Source organism: Octodon degus, unplaced genomic scaffold (assembly GCF_000260255.1).
Source record: "Octodon degus isolate 3935 unplaced genomic scaffold, OctDeg1.0 scaffold00101, whole genome shotgun sequence".
Taxonomy (NCBI): Eukaryota; Metazoa; Chordata; class Mammalia; order Rodentia; family Octodontidae; genus Octodon; species Octodon degus.
Window position 1 is genome coordinate 3,582,695 of NW_004524677.1, and position 24,642 is coordinate 3,607,336.

At 38.0% G+C, this 24,642-nt stretch overlaps 1 protein-coding gene across 8 annotated transcripts in view; it reads right to left on the minus strand.

Moving 5' to 3' along the window:
- Sh3d19 (SH3 domain containing 19) overlaps positions 1-24,642 on the minus strand; it is a 103,770-nt gene that overhangs the window by 14,174 nt on the left and 64,954 nt on the right. For 6 of the 8 annotated variants that reach the window (XM_023723632.1, XM_023723636.1, XM_023723633.1 and 3 more), the window contains 7 exons: positions 23,942-24,054; positions 15,679-15,740; positions 14,382-14,646; positions 10,501-10,569; positions 10,190-10,330; positions 4,412-4,502; positions 3,354-3,484 (listed from right to left, as the gene is read on the minus strand). In XM_023723632.1, coding sequence (XP_023579400.1) covers positions 3,354-3,484; positions 4,412-4,502; positions 10,190-10,330; positions 10,501-10,569; positions 14,382-14,646; positions 15,679-15,740; positions 23,942-24,054 — 872 coding nt within the window. The remainder of the gene's footprint in view (positions 1-3,353; positions 3,485-4,411; positions 4,503-10,189; positions 10,331-10,500; positions 10,570-14,381; positions 14,647-15,678; positions 15,741-23,941; positions 24,055-24,642) is intronic. The other 2 variants (XM_023723637.1, XM_004638690.2) reach the window with 1 other exon arrangement.

Sequence of the window (24,642 nt, forward strand, 5' to 3'; positions counted from 1 at the left end):
TTAGGAAATGCATGACTGAAATCAGCCACTTAAGTCAGAAGTTAAACATATTCGTATGACAGGTGCTAATAGTAATAAATCCTGAATTTGGGTCTTGAACAAAAGCTGTAGCTTGTGATGTAAGCCTCCCTGGACAGACAGAAAAAAATTATTAGCTGGAAATACGTGCATTAGCGTCATTCTATCCCCGGAAGTTCTCTGGGTCATGATCTCCAAGTTGAAAACTTTGGCTGCAAAGGATTTATAACAGAAACCAAGCAGAGAACAGACGTGTCTGTAATCCCAGCACTCAGGAAGCTGCAAAGCAGGTGGATCCTGAGTTCAAATCCAGCCTGGATGACCCTGCAAGAGCCTGACTCAAAACCCAAAACAGAACAAACAAAAGGATAAAACCAGTCATCAGGCATGTGTGTTGACACACATTAGGGTCACCACAACTATTCAAAGAGATGGCAGGATATTGCAATACCTACTTAACCTCTAAGTAAAATAACTGGACCAAACTTGTGCCTTCCTTCTATAATTCAGGAACATGTTTTCCCCTTTTGTGTGTACAAGAAAGAGAGAAAATAATTCTTACTAAATAAGCATCTACTGGGCTAAAGAGGAAAGTGATCGATGATGTAGAGTGTGCTTAAGGAGAGTCACATGGAGAGAAAACATTCTCTCAGGCTTTCACAGAGAGCACATTGGCCAAGCAATGGCCGTGACTCATCCACATGGCTGACACTGACAAAGGCTCTACAATCTGAGGTACAGGATCTCAGGATAAATCCTGAGGGCATTTCACTGACCTTATCAGACCCAAAAGCTACAACTCTTGTTGCATAGGTCCTGCTTTACCTTGGTCTTAACCATTCAGCAGAAAAGTAGAAAAACGAAATATAAGAAGTAAAGCCATGCTGTTATGTTGAGCTGTAGGGGACTCAGGTCAGCAATTTCTGACATTGCTAGTGAAGTGGAAGACCCAATACTATTACAGGCTACTGGACTCTTTTAGAATGTTTTGCTGAGTTTATACACCTATAATATTCAAATAATGGAACTTAACAAAAAAAGGGTATACAGATGAATGTCCATTTTGTATCTGTGTATTCAAAGTGGTTAGGATAGATATATAGTTACATTCTCTTAATGAATAGAGGGATTTGTTCTAATGGGGTTTGTAAATAGGATATCATGTCTGCATCTTGTACAGCAATTAACCACTAGGAAGAATGTATGCAATGTGTTATCATTGAAACTGTCCTACCAATTTTGTTTGAAACTGTCTCATTGCTATTTGTTTCTCAATAAAATTATGGGGAAAAAAAAGCATCCACTAAACAGCAGGCACTTTCTTTCACACTTCACTTATAAGGCTCAGTAAAGCTGGGCTATAATAACATTCCTGGCCAAGTGCAAGCAGTCTGAAACTATTTAAGGCTATGAGGTTTATATTAAATAAAACAGGGCCCCTCTTGATGAATTCTATAAGTTCAAAGTTTTAAAACAATTTTTTAAGCTTGTGGGCTTAGAAATAACATTTATACCAATAATGTGGCAGATTCAGTGTGACTGATTTCAGTGTGGTAATTGTGCTTTTAAAACTACTGCTACATTGGGCAGAAGAAAAATGAGGAAGAATGCAAAAGCTAACATTATTCTTAATATTAATTTTGAGAATGTGGTTGAATTTCTCCAAAGAGTCAGGCCATATACACTGAATAATTTTTAAGACCTACATTTCATTATCCAAGAGACTCAAGCTCATTTCTATTTGAAAATACAGATTTTTTTATACTCGTTTTCTTTCTTTTTTTTTTTAGTATTTAGGACAGGGTGTACAGGGTCTCACTGTGTAGATCGGACTCGTAGGGATCCTCATGTTTACAGCCTCCTAAGTGCTGGGATTACAGGCGTGCACCACCACACCCAGTCTCAATCACCATCTCAGCACTGCCTCAACATGCCCCAGGGGTGGGGCTGGCATGGCAGGCCAGGGGATCGAACTCCCAGCCTCTGCATCTGCCTAAGTAGGTGCTTTAATCTGCTAAGCTATTTGGCTGGCCCTTTATACATGTTTTCTAAGTTTCTGATGAAATGTAAAATTATTTCCTTTGCCCCTTGAATAAGCTAAGCATGTAAGCTCTGCGGTATTTGGAGCCAAGTCCCAGTCTCTCTGCTACTGTGAAAGTCCCGGGGCAGTCTCATTGTCTCCTCCCCACCACAATCCCTTGCGCAGAGCAAGGGTACACTCCTGGGTCAGGCTGAGAGAGCCTATAAAAAATGGCTTTAATATGTTTTTTTTTCCAGTCAGATTTGAAATTATGTGGAAAAGCACCAATGGATTACTACCTTCAATAAAAATATTTTTGTATTCCCAAATCGAGTTTTTTTGGAAAAAAGAATGGGAGATAAATAGTGTGAGAATACAAAGAAAGCAAAGATAAAATGCACTATAAAGAAAATGAGAAGTGGTACTATGACTTCAGAGAATATTCCTTTCAGAACAATGCAGCACCCATTTCATTCCTATGCACTAAATGTTTCAAAGAAATAACATAAATCCTTCAGTGTTTAGCAAACCTCTAAGAGTATCAAAGTCACCAACTGACCTGTGGTGACCTTTCACTCTATAATCCAGATAGCACATCATAATAGTTAATCAATGGGCTGGGGCTATAGCTCAGTGGCACAAGTGCCTGCCTGGCAAGCACAAAGTCCCAAGTTCGATTCCTGGTACAAAAAAATCATTTGTTTAATCTAGTTAAATGAAACCTTTTTTAGTTTTTTGTGGTACTCGGAATCAAATTCATGACTTTGCACTTCCCAGGCAGGTGGTGTGCTGCTGAGCTATATCTTGGGCCTAGCTTTTAGTTTCGAATTTTCTAAATTCTAATGAAAGAAAGAAAACTGGAATTCAAGAATGGAGGGAGGGCCGGCCTGATAGCTCAGTGGACTAAAGCACCTGCTTAGGCAGAGTGCAGCGGCTAGAGTTCAATCCCTGTGTGCCGTGCCAGCCCCACCTGTGGGGTGTGCTGAGATGGCAATTGAGACTGAGCATGGTGGTGTGCACCTGTAATCCCAGCACTTGGGAGGCTGAAAACAGGAGAATCACTACGAGTCTGATCTGTGTAGTGAGACTGTCTTAAATACAGAAAGGAAAAAAAAAAAATTGGAGGGGAAAAAAGACTGAAATAAGTCAGGTACATGTACAAAGGCCCTACGATGAAAGCATTTATTATGTATATTTAAAATATACCAATAAACTTAAAAAGAATTAAGGTAGGCTTCTAGCTGTTTTTTCCAACAGCAAGTAACACTGGAGCCACACAGTGCATGACCAACTGAAGCAAGCCCAACCCACTTACGATTACTCTCACGTAGTTGGCAGGAAACACACCAGTCTGGTTTCTACATTTCCCTCTGTACCAGTCTGTATCTATTTTTTCAAGAAGATAAACAATTTCTCCAGATGTGAGGTTCAAATCATCAGCTTGTTCTGTAATATTACAGTATAATTACATATGAGAAATAATCTTGGTTGCATATTTGATTAAAGCAGACAAGGTAGTACTTAGCTTTGTCTACTAAGGTAGCATATTGTATTGATTAGAAAACATTATACTAGTCAAATTTACTTTTTAAAGAAAATTATGTTTTGTATTTTGACATTATAAGCTCCCTCTCCTAAGATCAAATTAGCAGTATTTACTATGCACTGATGAATGGTGAGTAATTTTTTTTTAAGCCATTATGTTGGCCTATGATTCTCACTAGTGCCAATATAAATCTCTTATTGAATATACAATGAGCAATGAAAGGGCTTTATAGACATGGTATAATATTATCACTACTCTCATTCATGCTTAAAATCATTTCAATTTCAAATACTAAGGGAGTATTATAGCTCTTTAGCAAGTAAATTTATCCACACTAAACTACAGTTTACTAAGTGGGTAAAAAAAAAATATATGAAGAGCTTATTTCAGGGCTGCTGATGTATCTCAGTAATAAACCACCTGCCTAGCAAGTGTGAGCCCCTAGTTCAATCCCCAGAACTGATAGGAAAATAAGTTTATTTGTAGCCTGGCAATGAATTGCATGTAAACAATGATTACCACAATTAAACATTTTGATCTCATCTAATAGATAAGTATAGATAAGATAATTTAGGACAAAGAACTTCACTTATCCAACCAGAAGGAAACTTAATATTACAATAGCCAATTAGCACCCACTATTCTGAAAGAGCTACAAATTTTAATTTGTTATTGTCCCCCTACCCCCAGGCAAGGATATGTAACTGAGCTCTCTGGAATGGATAGTTGTGGTGCCCTTTCCTAAAGGCAGAGCAGTTGGAGAAGGTGCCATCTCCAGTCTAGGATCTACAAGCACAGAAAAGAAATTAACCCAAAGATGCCCTTACCTGCTAGAAAATCATGAAGAACCACAGCATGAGGAATATTACTGTCAACAGGCTTCTGAGCATGGCTTAAATCCTTAGGGGCCAAACAGGGCTGTGAATGAAGTGAAAGGATACAGGCTGGACTTATTCCGAGATTATCTTAGTTATTCTCATTGCTAAAACAAATATCTGACACCCACAACTTAAAGATGAAAAAGTTTATTTTAGTTCACAGTTTAGAGAGGTTTCAGTCCATAAGTGGCAGGTTCCAAGGCAGGGAGGCATGGCAGACAAGCATCACAGAGGAGAAACAGTCCACGGCAGGGAAGGCAGAAAAGTACGGCCTGGTGCTGGCAAGCCTTCCTTTGCCCTTCATCCCATCCAAGCTACAAGCCTACTGGATGGTGCCAGCCTCACACAGCGTGGGCCTTGCCATTACCCACACCCACAACTATGCTAGGTCAATCAGTGGACAAATGTAGTTATCACACACCCTGAAAAGTCCTACCTAGGAGCACATAAGGCTTTGCAGGACATCTAGATGTAACCCATATACAATCCCTAACGAAGACCAGTCCCTTTTTTCCTTATTAGAGTTCTTTTAACACAATTCCAAGAAGCAAACCATATAGGTGAGAAAAATAGGAGAATTAGTATCAAATTTAGAAGAAATGTGTCTTTGCCAGAGAGGATAAATAACTCTTAATACCTCCAGCATGCACGCATCCATCCATCTACTGGCCCTGTGCTTGCTTCCTCCAAGAAAGTAAAAAAAAGGAACTCCATAAATTAAAAAACAGAAAAAGACAATGGTACCTAGTCTATCTAAAAGCAGTCTTACTTCGTTTTGAGACAGGGTCTTGATGTGTAGCTCAGGCTAAGAGTTGAGTTCACTAAGTAGCCCAGGCTGGTCTCAAACTCATGGTGATCTCAGCCTCCTGAGTACTGGGATTACAGGCAGATGTCATCATGCCTGGCAAAGCAGTGGTTTTTTTTTAAAACTTCTTTTCCCGTCAAGGGAAGTTTTTTCTTATGATCAGGATTAAACTGTTATAAACAGAGCCTTAAAAATTGTATGTTTATTAGGATGAGAAAAGAAGAAAGCTGTGCAGTTTATATTCTTGCTATGTGTAATGCAGGGAGCTAATGACTTCCCATAGAAGTATAATTCACAAAAAATAAAATCCATTTCATTTATTACCACTTAACTGAATGCTTTCTCTAATTTGAAAGCAATGCTACCTCCCATGCCTGCCTTAGATTTTCTATTTGGTTTGATTGGTTTACTTACTCTGCAGTAATTCTAAGTAAATTAGCAAAGAGAATATAATATTCTCTGCCCATCTAGCCCATGGCTGAGTAGAGGGCAAGATTGAGGAAAGGCCTTTTCTTAATGACAAGCAGTTGTTACTTTTAATTTCTTTACACCAGGAAACATGGTTATCATCATCATCATCATCATCATCATCATCATCATCATCATCATCATCAATAAATCTGACCCCAGGGTGTTATCTGGAGTTACAACTCAGAACCGACTAAGCGCAGTGGTCTACACTTGTAATTCTAGCCCTCAGGAGGGTGAGGCAGGAAGATTGCAAGTTTAAGACAGCATGGACAATTTAAATATAAAATTAAAAACTCTTCAATAAAGGCAAAATAAATGAAGGCTGATTTCTGTGCCCTTTGTCTCTTTTTCCAATCAGTGATTCTTGTACTCTCTCCCAACTCTCTTCTTTTTTCTGCTCTCCTTGGCCCGGACACCACACTGTGAATAAGGGTCCGCTTTCTCCCTTCCCACCCTGCAGCACCTCTGCTTGGATCTTTCCAGAATCTCAAATGTTCTTTCAACCACAATGCACCACAGAGGCAACCTATGTTGTCTTAGATTAGGTAAACTGAAATCAGGCCTAAGGCAAGGCAGTAATGGCTAATGTGGCTCACTCTATCAGCTTACTAAAGTAGCACTAACATTTTGTTAGGGATTGCTCAATGCTTTCCAAATAAGGATTTTCAGGAACTGTGGAAAGGAGCCGTGTGATATTTTAGATTTGGAATAACTTGAAATTTTCTTTATAAGATTAATTTTATGTGCATATGTGTGATTTTTAGTTTTTCTTACATCTGTGGAGAAAGGAATGATTACTCAATAAATGACTTTAGGCTATATGGTATCTATTTAGGAAAAAAGTCAGAGATCTACCTCATACCTACTACAAGTATTAGCCTTTAAAAATATATAAGATAATTATGAGTTTCTCTTAGTTCACTGAAAAGAAAGGTTTGTGCTAATATTGTTTGGGGAATTTTTATGCCCATATCTTGTACTGTGACTGCTTTGAAGATAACAATATGTAATTTACTAACTATTGTTATTCTATTATTTTGTTTTAAAGTTTTTTTTCTTTTTTTCACCTAAAAAAATGGACCAAAGATCTTTTTCTCATTTACTCTTCTCTTGTTGCTGGGACAGATACCCAACACCCAAAATGAATGAAGGAAAGTTTTTTTTTTGTGGTACCAGGGATTGACCTCAGGACCAGGCAAGAATTATTCTACTGAGCTATTTCCCCGGCCCGAAGGAAAAGTTTATTTAGCTCACAGTTACTGGAGGTTTCAATTCACACTTAGCTGGCTCCAAATCAGAGCGGCACATGGCAGAGAGCAACCTTTCATGGTGGCGGCAAAGAGCAGAGAGCAAGAGCAAAAGGGCAGGAGCAGTGGCAACAATGGCTACAGAGAGCAAGTCTGTCTCCCTTAAATTGCATTCAGGCTATTGGCACCAGGTGGGGTGTAGTACTCAAACCCATAATCCCAATAGCATTTGCACTCATAATCCCAATAGATCATGAGTTAATCACAAACTCTACAAGTCTGCCCCATGACTGCATGAGGCTTTGGGGACAACTAGACAAACCATAACATCTCTCAGGAGTGGGACTGAGAGATGGGGAGTAATTTGTGCCTCCCCAGCAGAGGTTCCTTCCCTGCCTTTAATGGATGGACATCTTGAGGAATGGTGTCCATTAACTAGTTTGACAGGCGCAGGGGAAGTGAAGCAGGCTAGACAAAGCTGCCCACCAGAGGTCAGCACAGTGCACACACACCGCTAGCATGCAGATCTGGCAGGTAAGCCCGTATTTTCCAATCTCTGCTAATACAAACGGCATTATACTAATACAAATAGCTAATATTTATTGTTCCTTTGCTGTATGCCATGCGCCGTCATAAATACCTTTTCATGGTTTAGATTTGAAATGCCCCCAGAACTCACATGCCAAATGATAAGCTTCTGAGAGGAGAACAGATCATGAGGGCTCTCACTTCACCAGTGGACTAAGCCACTGCCTGATGACATTATGCACACAGGCGGGGGATCATGGGACTGCCTCTGGGCCCTGGCTCCTTCCCTTGCTCTTTCCCATACTCTGCATCCGGGCTGCCGCAAGTGGAGCAATCTTTTTGCATCGTGACCTCCTGCCAAGATGCTATGTCTCACTCCAGGACCACAGCAATGGAACTACCCCACGAATTCAAGTCTTGACAAAAAAGCTAAAAGTGAGCTACAGTTGTTTTGTTACAGCAAAGAAAAGCTAACACCTTATAAATGTTAGCTCATTTGAGGATGTTTGAGATTTGCACATACAATAAAGTCCAGCTGTTTAGTGTACATGGTTTTAGCATATCCATAGAATTGTTTAACCATGAATACAATCCAAGTCTATATTCTGTGGGGTTATTACTTCACACATTAAAAAACTAATAAGGGGGTTAAATAATTGCCTCAGGTGATGGAACGGAGCTAAATCCCAGCTTCCCAACACACAGGCCTATCATCACCATCATACCCTTGGCAAGATCCCCTTCTTCCATGATCTGTAGGATTTAACTGCAATTGATGCTTAATACTGTGTTTACAACATTAGATGAATGTATTAGAGATATTTACCTAAAAAATGACGCTTTCCAAAGATTAAGTTTTATTTTTCTACACAATGGAGTAATACCCAGCAGCCCAAAATCCTAAAGGAAAATTCACTGTCACCAATAGACATAATGACATGGCCATTTCAGGAAATTTCTCAGCATATAGCACAAGTTAAGATGATGTTTAAGGTAGAAAAGTCTGGACAGTTATAACTTTATCAGGGTGTGGTGCACACCTGTAATCTCACTACTCCAGGAGGCTGAGGCAGGAGTCTAAGTCCAGCTCAGCCAGTTTAGTAAGACCCTGTCTTATAATAAAATATTTTTAAAAGGCACAAGAGTATAGCTCAGTGAAAGGCCCTGTGTTCAATCCCCAGTATCATCACTAATAACACACACACACACACACACGTGTGTGTGCGTGCTTGTGCATGCGCTTTTAATTTTTATTTAATTTTTTTTTTAAAAAGGAAAGCTTTTTGGCATGATAACTCCCACTGCAGCCATCAGTGTATTCTGAGAGAGGAAGGGTAGTGATGGCAGATGGGCAATGCTATACTAAAACGTTCACATGCTGGCTGCAATTAGATGAATATACAGCTGTCTCCGATCACCCAAATATAAATGCTTCATTTCTGAGAAAACTTCAAAAGATAAACTACCTTCTAAAAAGAAAGAATTGGATTAGATCATGAGAATTAGGATGAATGGTAAACCAATATTTTACTTTGGTTGAATAATTGGTATTATTTTTCATAAATGCTATATTAACAGTGAAAATTTAACTGAAAAATGTAAGCTCTTCCAAAAATATCTCTCTACAAATTGCTCAACACTATTTCTCTTGATAAACAAATGACCTTCAATAATCATTGTATCTCCCAAGGCTCTCCAACGTTGTTAGGGCTACATTGTGATTTGCAGTTGCTGGATTAGGTATCATTACTTCATGATCTAAAATTAGAGCAGTGGGCTGGTGAGATAGCTCAGCGGTCTAAAGCACCTGGTTGGGGAAGTTTAGGCAGGTACAGGAGACTGTGGTTCAATCCCCAGCACCATATACTGCACCAGCTCCACCCTCAGGGTGGGCTGAGCTGGCCAAATAAATAAATAAAATTAGAGCAGTGAGATTTGCATTACATTTATACTTTAAGGGTTTTTTTTTTTTTTTTTTTTTTTTTTTTTTCCCAGTGCCAGGGATTGAACTCAGAACCTTGTATTTAGAAAGCACTTTTTAAAAAATTATCAGACATAACATTTATAGGACTCTCTTTAAAATCACTATTCATCCTGGGCCTGTGAGCTAGCTCAGCAGACTAAGCGCCTGCATAGGCAAGCGCAGGGACCAGGGTTCAATGCCCAGCACCACAAGCCAGGCCAGTCCCATTCCTGGGTGCACTGAGCTGGCCACTGAGACTGGGTGTGGTGGCACATGCCTGTAATCTCAGCACTGGGGAGGCTGAAAAGAGGAGGATCACTACGAGTCTGAGCTGTGTACCAAATACACAAAAATCACTATTCATTCTGCTAGATAACTAATCTTTGGCATTCTGGTAAATATATTTATAGTACTTAAAAAATGAACAGCTTACTAAGTTGAAAATTATGGGTGAGTATTCTGGCTCCTATAACTCAGTATGCTATGAAAAAGGCAAAACCAATGATAGTCATGCTGTATATCAAGTGTTTAGGACGGTGGTAACAAGTCTCTCAAGTCATTTATTCTAAAAGGGGAATAAATGCTATAATTTTAATTTGTTTAAAATAACCATGCTAATAAAATAAACCTAGGGATGAAATGTAATTAATTAATAGTTCTATGAAATGTGCTGACATGTGCAGTATGACAGCTGTGCAATATTAATTCCTTACGTTGGCTCTGCTTCTGGGAGGTTCATCAAGAGGAGTGATAATCTTCATCTGAGACACGTGAACTCTGCCAGTACCTTCTCCCTTTTGGCATTCCAAGTAATTATTTTCTGCCTGCTTCAGCATCACAAGTACGTCCCCACGCTGTAAGGTACAATATCACTCTCTGAAGCAATTATTATTTAATAAAACATTATTACTTTTCCACATTTTAATCTTTGGAGCCTAAAGCATTTAATAATGTGTAATAGTAGAGACAGAGGCCAGTATTTTTATTTTAAATACCAATCAGTAAAGAAAAAACTCTGCTTTACCTTACAAGACAGCTCTCCAGGGTTTCGAGAGACAATGTCTTCATTGGCAATTCCATGAGGCACAGGTAGCTTAAATATAAAAAGATAAAGGAATTATTCTTAAAAAAAATAATTATTCTTTAACCAAAAAACGTCCTCACTACTTGCTGACCATTTAGGGCTCTGGCAAGTACACCTAAGATGCAACCTTTCTAGCACTTAAGCCCTAGATCTAGTGAGGACTGCCAGGTCTCACAGACATTAAAATTCTTAGGATGTGAAGCTGAGCTGACAGGACCACAGGGCTGAATTTGCCATAACCCTAATAAGGATATTCCAGGTTACATACTTGTTGGCCAAATTCCTTGGAGGACTGAAGTGCAAATACTTAGCACCTGACCTCACTGCTATCAAGGTCCTATGTAATGCAGGGTTGTCACAGTGGTCACCTTCTGAAAACTAATACGTGACTGAAGCTCTCCACGTAAGGCTCGACTGATGCTTCCATTTGCTCTGAGTCTAGAGTTTCCGTGATACCTACTATCTGTTTAAATCCATCTCACTGTCCTAATATCTATTTCACTGTCCGACCCTTGCCACTTCCTGGTCTACTCAGTTTGGTGCAGTCTTAGAACTGTTTTTACATCTGTGTCCCATTTTGGCCATGAGGACTTTTTCCCTTGCTTGACTGGTGAATGTAAATTGATGCGTACAGGTCAGAGGATCTGTACAATATACAAAGTATATGAAGGAGATGGAGAGGGGAGCTGCCTGGGACCCTGGATCATCCAGGAGCCAAGACACAGAGGTCTGTGTGCAGTAGGTGACTTTCCAGCTTCCTTAGATGCTGTGTGTATCAGAAGCTGGCTAGCAGGCTAGCAAGTTAATGGTAAAGCAGCAATGTAAAAATAAATACTTTAATTATTTGATAACAAAAGATGTATCACTCTGAATATGCCATCATATTAATGTTGATGTAATAATTGCCTTGAATTCTCTAAATGTTTTACTAACACTACTGTACACAGCTGTGCTAAGTGACACTTGGCTTCTCGTGAGTAAGGGATCTTAAGGAACAGCAAGGTGCAAAGGTTAAAACTAGACCCATGTCTATCACCATGCACAACACTATAGTCAAGATGGATCAAAGACTTAAATAATAAAACAGAAACACAAAATCTTTTGGAGGAAAATGTAGGTAGAAATCTTAATGACATAGAGGTAGGCAGAGAGTTCATGAGCAACAACCAAACTGCATGGAAATACTTCAAAGAATCAACAAATGGGATCTCATCTTTTTGAAAAGTTTTCGCACTTCAAAGCAAATCTCCACCAGAGTAAAAAGAAAACCCACAAACTGGGAAAAAATTATAGCTGACTGTCCCTCCAACAAAGACCTTTTATCTAGACTATATAAAGAATTAAAAAAAAAATCAGGCTCCCAATTTCAAAGACCCAATTCAGAAATGAACATCTGAGATGAATATATACTTCTCAGAGGAAGAAATACAAATGAAAAGTAAATACATGAAAAAATGTTCAACATCATTGGTCATTTGAGAAATACAAATTAAAACATCTCACCCCAGAAAGAATGGATAACACCAAGAAGTCAGCCAATAACAAGTGCTGGAGAGGCTGTGGATAAAAAGGAATTCCCCACTGTTGTTGGGAGTACAGAGGTAGTGGTACAGTAACTATGGAAATCAATGTGGCAATTCCTTCAAAAGCTAAGATTGGAGATCCCATTCAAGCCAGCTACTCCTCTCCTTGGTATTTTTCTAGAAGGGCTGAAAACCTATACCATAGTGATGTATGTGCAACCATTTTATAGCAGTGCAATTTGTCATGGCTAAATCCTGGAAACAACCCAGATGCCCATCAACTGAATAATAGATAAAGAAGATGTGGTTTTTTATACAATGGAATACTATTCAGCTATAAAACAGGATAAATTTGAGTCTTTTGTCAGTAAATGGATACAACTAGAGAACATACTCTCAAGTGAAATAAATCAGACCCACATGTGCAAACATCATATTGTCTCTTTAGTGTGAGAACCTGAAAGAGAAAAATGGAATCTGAAGGGTACAACAGACACTGGTAAAAGGGGATGAACTAATTCAAAAGGAAAGAGTTACTGAGTTAAGAAGAAGGATAGGAGAGGGAGTGGGGGAAAGAGATTTATCTAAGTATGTAAGCATGATGGTTTGGACAACTGTACTGTGTATTTTGCTGGTCTATAGAAAGGAGCAGTTAATGCTTAGTTTCATCTCCCTTTTTCAACTGTTTGTACTTTTTCTTTTAATTTCTTATACATTTTTTTTCTTTTTCCAATTTTACACACATATATCTGGTAATATGAATAACTGGTTGGAAGACAACACTATGTATTACAAAAAATACTGTAAAACTCATATTACTTTGTTAAGTGAAATTCTGTATCACCTGTAATTCTTCTGTTTTAATTCTAATTTTTACTCTCTTTAAAAAATGACAAAGTGGTAGAGACTTTTGGGGTAGCATAATGGTCAGGAACCTGGGCTCAAAACCAGTTAACTATGTTCAAATCTTGGTCCCCCCACTAGCTGGTTTAATCTCTCCATCTCACTTTTTTTATCTGTACAATGAAGATCTAACTCACAAGGTTTGTGTGAAGAATAAATGAGTTACTTTATGTATAAGTGCTCTAAATAGTACCTGGCTTATACTCAATACACATCAGCTACAGTTTTTATTATTTATTAAGTAATCTATTCCAAAGAATACCCTTGTGTTTTTAGGAATTCAAGTTCCCTTAGTTTAAATGAGCACAAATATACATGGATATAACCTTCTCATCTGCTGATTTCCTTCTCAGAGCACAATTTAAAAAAAAATAGGGGCTGGCCAGATAGCTCAGCAGATTATAGCACCTGCTTAGGCAGATGCAGGGACTGGGAGTTCGATCTCCACTGTGCTGTGCTGGCCCCGCCCCTGGGGTGCACTGAGGTTGAGACTGAGATTGGGTGTGGTGACACATGGCTGTAATCCCAGCACTTGGAAGGCTGAAAACAGGAGGATTACTACCAATCTGATCTGTGTAGTGAAACCCTGTAGACCCTGTACTAAATACATAAAAAACGAAAAAATGAGTGGCTCAAAGTAAAAATTACCTGACATGATGTAACGTACAAAAATATACATTATTAATTGCTGTGCCGGTGAAGAGCTTGTCATATAATTGTTTAAGAAGTACAAACAATTCTGCTCTAATTTTATTCTTTTCCTATTTTATCAGGTTAACCTGACCAAAATATAAAGCACATCAATTCTACTTTTAATGCATGGGTAATGGAGGCAAAAGTCATTTGATAAGAAAAACATTCATAGAGAAAAAATTTAACATCTTATCTCAGTTATTGATAAAAACTTCTAACTAGGAGCTATTAAATGGGACCATAATAATTCAGGTCACAAAATGGAAAAAATGTGAGAATATTTGTATATTTAATTAAATTAATTAATTAATTTATTTATTTGGTGGAACCAGGGATTGAACTCAGGCCCTTGCGCTTGCCAGGGAAGCGCTTATTCCACTGAGCCATCTCCTCGGCCCCTATCTGTATATTTTAGCAGTAGAAACTCAATTTCTATTTTAGTTTAAATTTTACTCAGTGGGCAAAGCAGCTCTAAGATTTTACAATCCCAAGATATAACTGTATCTGTCAGCTGCTCTCCTTAGCATAAGATGCCCAATCTTCTCAGTTGTAGATGGTACTATGGCCTGCTTATCTAAAGCTCTCTATGGATCAAGGGCCAAGCCTGCATTTGTTTCATCATCTTTTTCTAAGGAATAATGGCTTTTCTATATATTTTAGGACAAACCTCTTGACCATAACATTTTAAAAAGCAATATTTACCATGTATTTCCTGTAAAGAGGGTGTCCTGGTTTGGGGCGAGGGGGTAGCACCGGATCTTGATTTTTAAAGACTTGACTCTTGGCTTTTGAGAGTCCAGATGCCAAATGACTTGGCTTTTTCTGAAGATCCATGTCAGAAGAGGACCGATTAAAAGGCAGTTTTTTACTTGGTATTCTAGAAGCAGAAAGTTTGGGAGGTGGTGGTCTTTCAGGGGCCCCTTTGGGAGGAGGCCGTCGAGTTAAAATCACTTTTCCATTTACAGGTCTGAAAGTTAATGTAGTAGTCATGAGTCAGCATTTTGATTGCATTTATCTTCTGTTCTGTCCTTTCTTGCAGGTGTGCATTTCACTCACTCACACACACACACACACACACACACACACACACACACACACACACAGTTTTCTGCTAGTGTAATACAATTACTGAAACCCGCAGGGTATGCTATTTTTGAGCAAATGGCTGTTGCATTAAACATTACATTATTAGAGGAAATGCCATGATGTTCCAGCTTCCTCTTATTTTGCACTAGAGATTCATTAGTTCAAGACAAACAAGCATTTACTAGCATGAGCTCTCAAAGGCCCCAAATGCTCTTAAACACATGATGACTGTTTCAGAAAACTAAGCACTTTCTACCAGAATCTGAGATGAAAAGCTTATAATAAGATTATCAGGTATATGTGCCAGGGTCTTGTACATTATAGAGGAGGATCCCCTACTGTTCACATTATAGTAATCACTATTAAAACTCTAGGATAATTTGAGGAAAATTAGCTCTGCAAGTGGAGTAAGACAGCTATTACCTTGAAAGCCTTAATCACCATGACAGAAATAAACTGCAATACAGTGCAGTCTTCAACGACAGCACAGCCTTTTGTTCACACAGCTCTGGGACTCAGGTGGCAGATCACCTGAGTTCGCAAAGCCAGTATTCCTTTAAAATATACAGAATAGGGCCATATCCCTTTCCCAAGATGGTATTTGTCTTTGTGTGCATATGTGTTCCAGAAATAGAGTTCCTTTAGGTCTACAAAGCAGTCTTGTTCATTTGTTCCAGGAAAAGTAAAAGAGACCCAGTTTGTGCTCTAAGTTTAGGAATAGGTTAAAAAGAAAAGGAACAGAAATTCCAACAACCTTCGGTCAGAAGCAGACTGTGGGCTAGTGGCCTGGGTGAATTCATGATTTATTTGATTTCTAAAAGAATATCTAAGGCCAACAACATGCAATCTGGATGACAGAAATAGTTGGGTTGGAGTCATTAATTCTTTTCTAATGTGTTCCATACCAACTTACCTTGGTGGCAACCTTGGCGGTCCTTGCCCAAAACCTCCTGTTTCACCTGTATGGTCAGGAACCTACAAATGTTAGATAATACTTATTAGTCAAGGCCAATCCAAAACAAGAACTTGTCAGCAGGAATGTTGGACAACTTCTCAGTTGTGTCAGTAAGTAAAAATGTAGCTGACTTACAGAAGAGAACCAAAAAGAGTGTCATTCTTAAACAATAGTAACTCATTATTCACTTCTCTATAAGTTATCTGTATCCTTTACAGGTGCAACACTGAGGAAGAAACCACAGCACCATGAGTTGTACCACAACCTGACCAGGGTACACATGGCTTGGGCCTAGAGATTCAGGAAACACTAAAGGATGGTGTGAAAGTCACGGGAGCTACCCAGTGACAATGTAAGCGGGCACTGGAAAGAATGAAACAAATATATGCTATCTTTCATCCCAATTACATAAAGGAAACCTACGGTCCCTGAGTTTACACACACAGTAAGTGGTTACTAGTTTGTTTTGCTTTGAACAAGTAGATCTTATTATTGGATGGTTTGACGTTTTGTAATAGTTTTTTTTTTTTTTTTCTTTCTTTCTTTTTTTTTGGTGTGTTTGTATGTAGTACTGAAGATTGAAACTAGGGCCTTTACATCAAGCTACATTACCATCCCACTTTATTATTTTAAGACAAGATTTCCCAAATTGCCTAGGCTGGGCTTGAAATTGCAACCTTGCCTCAGCCTCCCCCACTGCTTGGATTATAGACATGTATCAACAAACCTGGCTTGTAGTGGACTTTTTTGAAATAAAAGGTGAGAAGGTTTAAAAAAATATCCATAAGGGATGGCCTGAAAGGAAGGCATTGGGGAGAAAACAGAAGTCCAAGAAAGATGCTTATACCACTATAGCAAAGGGGTTTACAGCATGAGAGGAAGTTGTGTATGGATAAGTAAAGGGGAACAATGTAAAAAGTAAAAGATGATTACAGTTAGAATGTTTCAGTAGATCAAAGTAACTGGAAGTAGAGATATTAGTATGAATAATATTGTTAGTATCATGCTTAATTTAAGAATGTTTCTCTACAAGAAGGAACTTAAACTGTGATGCTTGAAGTTTTTCCTCACATGTTAGTTCAAGGATTAAAAAATGAGTTAATACATGGGAAACATTTTCAGGTCTTCTGTTGAGTTGGAAGTTAAGAAACCTCATTAAATTCTTACTGTCTCTTTTGTCCAGCTTTCCTACATTCCTAAACCTGCAATATGACATCCAAAAGATACTCCCCACATACCAGAGTTTTGCTAATGTAGTTCAGGTTGGTCCTGAACTCACTAGGTAGCCCAGGCTGGCCTTGAACTCTTGGCAATCCTACTGCCTCAGCCTCCCAAGTGCTGGAATTACAGGAATAGAAAATATTTCTCTAAGATCTTATCAAGGAAAAAATGCTAGCCCTTTAAAATTACACTTTTTTTTTTTTTTTTAGGGGGTTGAATTACAGGTAGGGAATCTTTGGGCTAATTCAGTGTTCTTCCTTCTTATGAATGAGTTAAAACTTTCATAATTTTAAATTCATTCTATTTATAACATTTACTTAAATACCAAGTGATTAATTGCCAATAACTGTGATCATTTAAACATGTTTCAATGTTTTAAAAATCCCATTAAAAAAAAAATTAAGCTTGCCCTTAAAACTTGGTTTCACTAATGAGTTCAGTTAATGTAGTGAGACAAGTCACCAGCTCATAAACCCTGCAATATTCTACAATATAATCCATGCCTTATAAATATGCTGCTGACTGTATTTTTTCCTGACAATACTGCCATACTTGAACATGCAGTTATTTCTTTGGTCAACTTCAAAATTAAGCATACTCTAGAAGACAGGAAGAAACTTGCTATTTCTCAAAATTATACTGGTTAGATAATTTGTTATCTAACTAGTTGTTAGATCATTATGGAAAATTTAAAAAGGTATCAAAGTTCAAGTATGACATGGAAATATATACAGATAATGTACCACAGTAAATGCATAGTATATGATCCTTATTTTTAATTTTCTTTTAGTGTATTTGGTTGTTGTAGGGTCTCATTAAACAGCTTGGACTCATGGTGATCCTCCTGCTTTCAGCCTCTTCAGTGCTGGAATTACAGGCGTGTGCCACTACACCTGGACTCTGGCTGGCTCAGCTGGCCCTAGGGTGGGGCCGGCCCAGCTGCTGTGGCATATAGTGCCAGGGATGGAACCGCGGTCTCTATGCTTATCTAAGCTTGCCTAAGCAGGTGCTTTAGTCTGCCAACCTATTTTGCTGGCCCATGATCCTTATTTTGTACTAAATATTAGCTATCCTTTTTTCTTGATTTTTTTCCCCCCCGGTGTTACCAGGGACCAAACTTGGGACCTTGTGCTTGCTGAGCAGGCACTTACGCCACTGAGCTATCTCCCTGGCCTGGGTGGTGATATTTTTATGAGACTTCTTAAACTGTCTTTTTCTTTTCTTTGTAGTACTAGGGATCCAACCCAGGATCACACATATGCTAGGCAAAGATTCTACCACTGAGCTATATGTATAACCCTTCTAAAATTTTTTGAGACATGGTCTGACTAAATTTCTTTAGGCTGGCCTTGAATTTGTGAATCTCCTGCCTCAGCATCCACCGTAGCTGGGTTTATAGACATGTGCCATCAAGCACAGTTTAAATCTTTTTAATTTCTCAGTTTTCTATAGTGAGTGAATTTTAAGTCAGAAAACAGAGGGAGCTGACATTCCTCAGGGATGTCAGGTACATCCTGAGTGGCTCCGCTGTACTTCACTCCTGACCAAAGACTGGGGAGGCTCCCTAGGGAGGTACTGGCTGCCATTTGCTCAGGCCTAGGCTCCCACCTGCTTCTGTCCAGTTTCTAAGGTGACCAATGGGGGACTTCTTCACTTCAGCATTGCACACATAACTGCAAGCCTGGGTGTTTGCTTTATGGTAGGTGTTTTTTTTTTTTTTTGGTTTAGTATCCTTGAGCTTTAGTGTTTGATGGGTTTGGATAGGTACTTTAGCTCCTGGTGAAGTTAGTTTCCCACTTGTATTATTTCTGAGATGCTGTCATCTTATTCAGCTGCATTAAAATTATACTTTAAGACTAAAATAATTCTTGTTTTTGGTGACATTCATTATTTGCTTTTTTTTTTTTTTTGAGGCAAGGTCTCCTGTGCAGTTCAGGTCTCACTGTGCAGTTCAGGCTGGCCTTGAATTCACTTATGTAGCCCAGTTTGGCCTCAAACTCACAGCCATCTTCCTGCTTCATCCTCTCAAGTGCTGAGATTAAAGATGTGCAATACCACACTGACCTTTGGTGGCATTTTAAAGAGATTTTTCTCTCAAGACTATATTGATGTGTTGGAATTACTGAGAGGCCTCTAGATGTGTTTTCTAAGAACTGATACTAGTTTTAAAAAAATGTATTTAGTACAGCATTTACAGGGTCTTATTACACAGATCAGACTCCTAGTGATCCTCCTATTTTCAGCCTCCCAAGCATTGGGATTACAGGTATGCACCACCATGCCCAGTCTCAAGCAGCATTGCAGCACACCCTGGGGGTAGGGACGGTAAGGCATGCAGGGGATCTAACCCGGTCCCTATGCCTGCCTAAGCAGGTGCTTTAGTCTGCTGAGTTATCTGGCCAGTTCCTGATACACTTATTGTATCCTGAGTTTCTAAATCAGCCTGTGTCCTTCCAGACACACCATTGTGCTGTATGTTTGATTCCATACATAGCTGATGTGAGCTGGTGCCAGTCTGCAGCCTTCTAGCAGACACTCTGAGTTTCCACAATGGGCAGCAGGGCACACAGAGCTCCTGTACACAATGGCTCAGATGTTCCTTACCCTGACAACGAAAGTTCTAAGAACCACACAAGAGAAACAGTAGTAGTTTTTGTTCTGTGCAGCAAGTGGACACAGCAGGCAAAGACCAAGCTTGTCCCTGTGGGCTGCTGTCTGATGAAACATTCCTTCTAGAGGCTCTATTCCTCATTGCTAATCTTTTGATTTCTGGTCTACGGTTCATTCAGTGATGGTAATTCTCAAAGAAAAGGAATTTGTTAGGCATACATTTGACTTTCAGGCTCCATAAATCTTCACACATGACTTCAAGCAAATCATTTAACCTGTAGCCTATTCTCATTTTTTTCCCCTGATGTGTCTCAATGGTATCCACTTACGAAAGTACAGACTGCCCTGACTCCTTTTATAAACAGCGTAGGACATGACTTTCCTCATGTTCATGTGAGGTACAAACACAACTATGAATATAGTATTCACCAGATGGATTAGTTTATTCTAAATCCTATAGCTTTTTTTTTTTTTGGCCAAACTGGGGATTGAACTCAGACCCTTGCGTTTGTCAGGCAAGTGCTTACTCTACTGAGCCACCTCCCTGGCCCTCTATAGCTCTTTTATTTTATTTTATTTTATTTTTAATGTGGGAGTTGCCAGTGGATTGCTTAACACCAAATGTAATGATGACATATTTCAATAGAGTTTTGGCTGTTCACATAACCTATTACATCACCTAATGAACAATATGGGTAGTTTCTATAACCCTTTCACATCCTTTTACAATCTTTTCAGAGTAAACACCTATAACCTTCTCAAAGACGCATTGCCCAATAGAAATGTGGGATTTTCGCATTCAACAACAGTACAGAAAGGACTGTACCATTCTGGCCCCTCTTGGTCCAATTCTATTTTTCTTTCTTTTTGGTTTTTTGAAACAAGGTCTTCCTACATGGTTTAGGCGGGTCTTGAACTCACTATTTGGCACAGGTTGGCTTCAAACTTTCAGCAATCCTCTTGCTTCAGCTTCCTGAGGACTGGGATTATAGTCATGTGCCATCATACCTAGCTCTTGGTCCAATTTTATTTTATTTAATGTTTAAAAAAATTTTTTTCCCCATAATTTTATTGAGAAACAAATAGCAATGAGACAGTTTCAAATCAAACTGGCAGGACAGTTTCAATAATTAACATACTGCATACTCTCTTCCTAGTGGTTATTTGTTGTACAAGATACAGACATGATATTCTATTTACAAACACTATTACAACAAATCCCTCTATTCATTAAGAGAATGTAACTATATATCTATCCTAACCATTTTGAATACACAGATACAAAATGTACATTCATCTGTGTGTCCTTTTTTGTTTAGTTCCATCATTTGAATATTATAGGTGTGTTAACTCAGCAAAATATTCTAAAAGAGTCCAGTAGTTCATAATAGTATTGGGTCTTCCGCTTCACTGGCAGTGTCAGAAATTGTTGACCTGAGTCCCCTATAGCTCAACATAACAACATGGCTTTACTTCTTATACTTCGTTTTTATACTTTTCTGCTGGATGGTTAAGACCAAGGTAAAGCAAGACCTATGCAACCAGAGTTATAGCTTTTGGATCTGATAAGGTCAGTCAAATCCCTTCAGGATTTATCCTAAGATCCTGTACCTCAGATTGTAGATCCTTTGTTAGTGTCAGCCATATGGATGAGTCACGGCCATTGCTTGGCCAACGTGCTCTCTGTGAAAGCCTGGGAGAATGTTTTTTTTTTTTTCTGTCTGGGAGAATGTTTTCTCTCCATGTGATTCTCCTTAGGCACACTCTACATCATCGATCACTTTCCTCTTTGGCCTCATAATCTCCTTGATCAGAAAATTTGGGACACTACTGAGTTACATGATGTTACAGTACAAGTTCTTTCTTATATGTCCTGAGTCTTAATTGACCTTGGAAGGCTAGGGCCAAAATGTTGGCTTTCCTTGTAGCCCTCCTTTTTCTCTAATTTTGGTCTGCAAACTTAGGTTGTTAACCTCCAGAAGAGAAGCTTATTGTTATTACCATACAACCTAGGCTGTTAAGCTTAACCTCACTATCTGTCTGAATATAAAACATCTTAGGCAAACATGGAATATGTATTTTTCACCAAGTATTGATACGTTGAACTTTAAGTCCTTACAGAATATGATGAAAAAATATTTTAAAAATTAAAATACATTTTAAAAATAGGCATAAAGAATTACATAATTCTTATGTTTACACATAAATCCAGAGATCTAACCATATACAACCTTGTAGCAGGACACGCCTGCAACATTTCTTGGTCTAATTTTAGTAAAAAATTATTGCCAAGTACTTTGAAAGTACAAATGATCACTATGTTTTAACTCACTCTACAGAAAAATCTCATTAACTTGCTATTGGCTAATTTAATTTAATGTCTCCTTCAAAGAATTTCCTGTTTACTAGATGATTATATAGGTCTGCTGTACGATAAGCAGAGTTAATGCACAGGGTAAAACTACTATAAAAATTTGAACTGAAAATTAGGTTCAAAGACTTTGAAAGTTGACTTTGTATGATTTAAGTCTTAAAGATCATCTACCTTATGGAAATATTGAGGTTGGACTAAAAATATATATACAAAATTCTCTGACCATCATCTTAAATGTATAGTAATGTGCTATTTTTTTCAAAGTAAACAAATAATTTTTTCCTTAAATTCTAGATTTAAAAATCTTAGCGTAATTATTTTAAAGTTATGTCACCAATGGATATTTTAAATAAAAGCTGACAATGTGACTAAATCTATTTCTGTGTGTATTAAATAGTTTTTTGAGATTTATAGCAGCTTCATTAGCATAATTTAAAAAACAATGTCATTACATAGGTACATGACAAATTATTTCACAATTAAATACAATTATTTAGCCTACTCCTATAGTAATTACAAAGCTTTTCTAAATCCATGCATATGTAACTGTTTTTTTTCCCATAATTTTGAGAGACAAATAGCAATGAAACAGTTTCAAATCAAATTGGTAAGACAGTTTCAATAATTAACACATTGTATATTCTCTTCCTAGTGGTTATTTGCTGTATAAGATACAGACATGACATCCTATTTACAAACACTATTACAACAAATCCCACTATTCATTAAGAGAATGTAACTATATATCTACCCTAACCATTTTGAATACACAGATACAAAATGTACAATCATCTATATCCCCTTTTTTGTTTAGTTCCATCATTTGAATATTATAGGTGTGTTGACTCAGCAAAATATTCTAAAAGAGTCCAGTAGTCCATAATAGTATTGGGTCTTCCGCTTCACTGGCAGTGTCAGAAATTGTTGACCTGAGTCCCCTACAGCTCAACACAACAACAAGGCTTTACTTCTTCTTTTTTTTTTTTTTTCTTTTCAAAGTTTTATTGATAAACATATAACACTGAGAAGGCTTTACTTCTTGTACTTCGTTTTTATACTTTTCTGCTGGATGGTTAAGACCAAGATAAAGCAAGACCTATGCAACAAGAGTTGTAGCTTTTGGATCTGATAAGGTCAGTCAAATACCCTCAGAAGATTTTTGAATCTAGCAGTTAATTGGAATGATTCTCACCCTGACTAACTATATACACAGACACCTGTGAACTAAGCAACTGCACTGAAGATTGCAATTTGTAATAGTAGGTTCATGCTTGGAGTGCCTGTCATTCTGGTCTTCTGAATATGGGCTGCTTGTCATGACATGCCAGATGTTGCTGTACTGTCTCTTGGGTAGATGATTGTTCAAAAAGAAGGGGGTGGTGAATGAAGGCAGGAGACAGGAAAAGGAATGTTGCAGGATTGTCCTGCTACAAGGTCGTATATGGTTAGATTTCTGGACTTATGTGTAAACATAAGAATTATATAATTCTTTATGCCTATTTTTAAAATATATTTTAATTTTTAAATGTTTTATCATCATATTCTGTAGGGACTTAAAGTTCAACATATCAATACTTGGTGAAAAATACCTGTTCCATGTTATGCCTAAGATGTTTGATATTCAGACAGATAGTGAGGTTAAAATTAACAGCTTAGGTTGTATGGTAATAACAATAAGCTTCTCTTCTGGAGGGTTAATAACCTAAGTTCGCAGACCAAAATTAGAGAAAAAGGAGGGCTACAAGGAAAGCCAACATTTTGGCCCTAGCCTTCCAAGGTCAATTAAGACTCAGGACTTATGAGAAAGAACTTGTACTGTAACGTCATGTAACTTGGTAGTGTCTCCTGATCTAGGAGATTATGGGGCCAAAGAGAAATGTAATTGCTTTCTAATTGAAGTATTTTTTCAAAACATCTTACCAATAGTAAAACAATTTTGATATCAGCTGAATATTTCAAATTAGCACATAGCTTTTTTTTTTTCCCCACTTAGTACAATCTACTATGATCACTTACCACATTTCTGTTTCTGTCAGCATTACTGAGATTTCCAGATACTCCACTGTAAGTGTTTCCAATAGGTTTCTCAGTAGGAAGTGGAGGTGGGCTTTGTGGATCCTCAAGTAAACCTTGCAAAAACAGCAGTAATTCATCAGTAATGTCTAGCCTTAGATTCTAAAGAATGAAATGATTGCAGCTTGGTTGCTTAGGAAGATATCATACCAGACCCAAACAAAGAATAGACAGTTAAGCAAATAAAAAAGAGCTCCCAACAAACTCCAAAAACTGATAGTCTGAATCAATTAATTTTATTACATGTTTGATATAGAGACTGAAAAAAAATACTAAATAATTACAACAGCAGTTAGCATTTGCTTGGAACTGTCTGTGTTCCAGGTATTAGCTCAAGCACTTTATCTGCATACATTTTTCTAGCCAATGAACAAGGTGCAATCAACAAATATGGCAATGGGGCTGGGGAGATGGCTCAGTGGAATAAGCGCTTCCCCGGCAAGCGCAAGGACCTGAGTTCAATCCCCGGTTCCACCAAAAAAAAAAAAAAAAAAAAAAAAAAAAAAAAAAAAGGCAACTAAGAGTTAAAAAAATTATTACAACAAAAAACACATTGCCATCAATCACCCTCAAAATATTCTCCCTCACTTTCAACACATTTATCTTATCTTTCTTGCTACTTTCTGAATCACTTTTGGACGTCC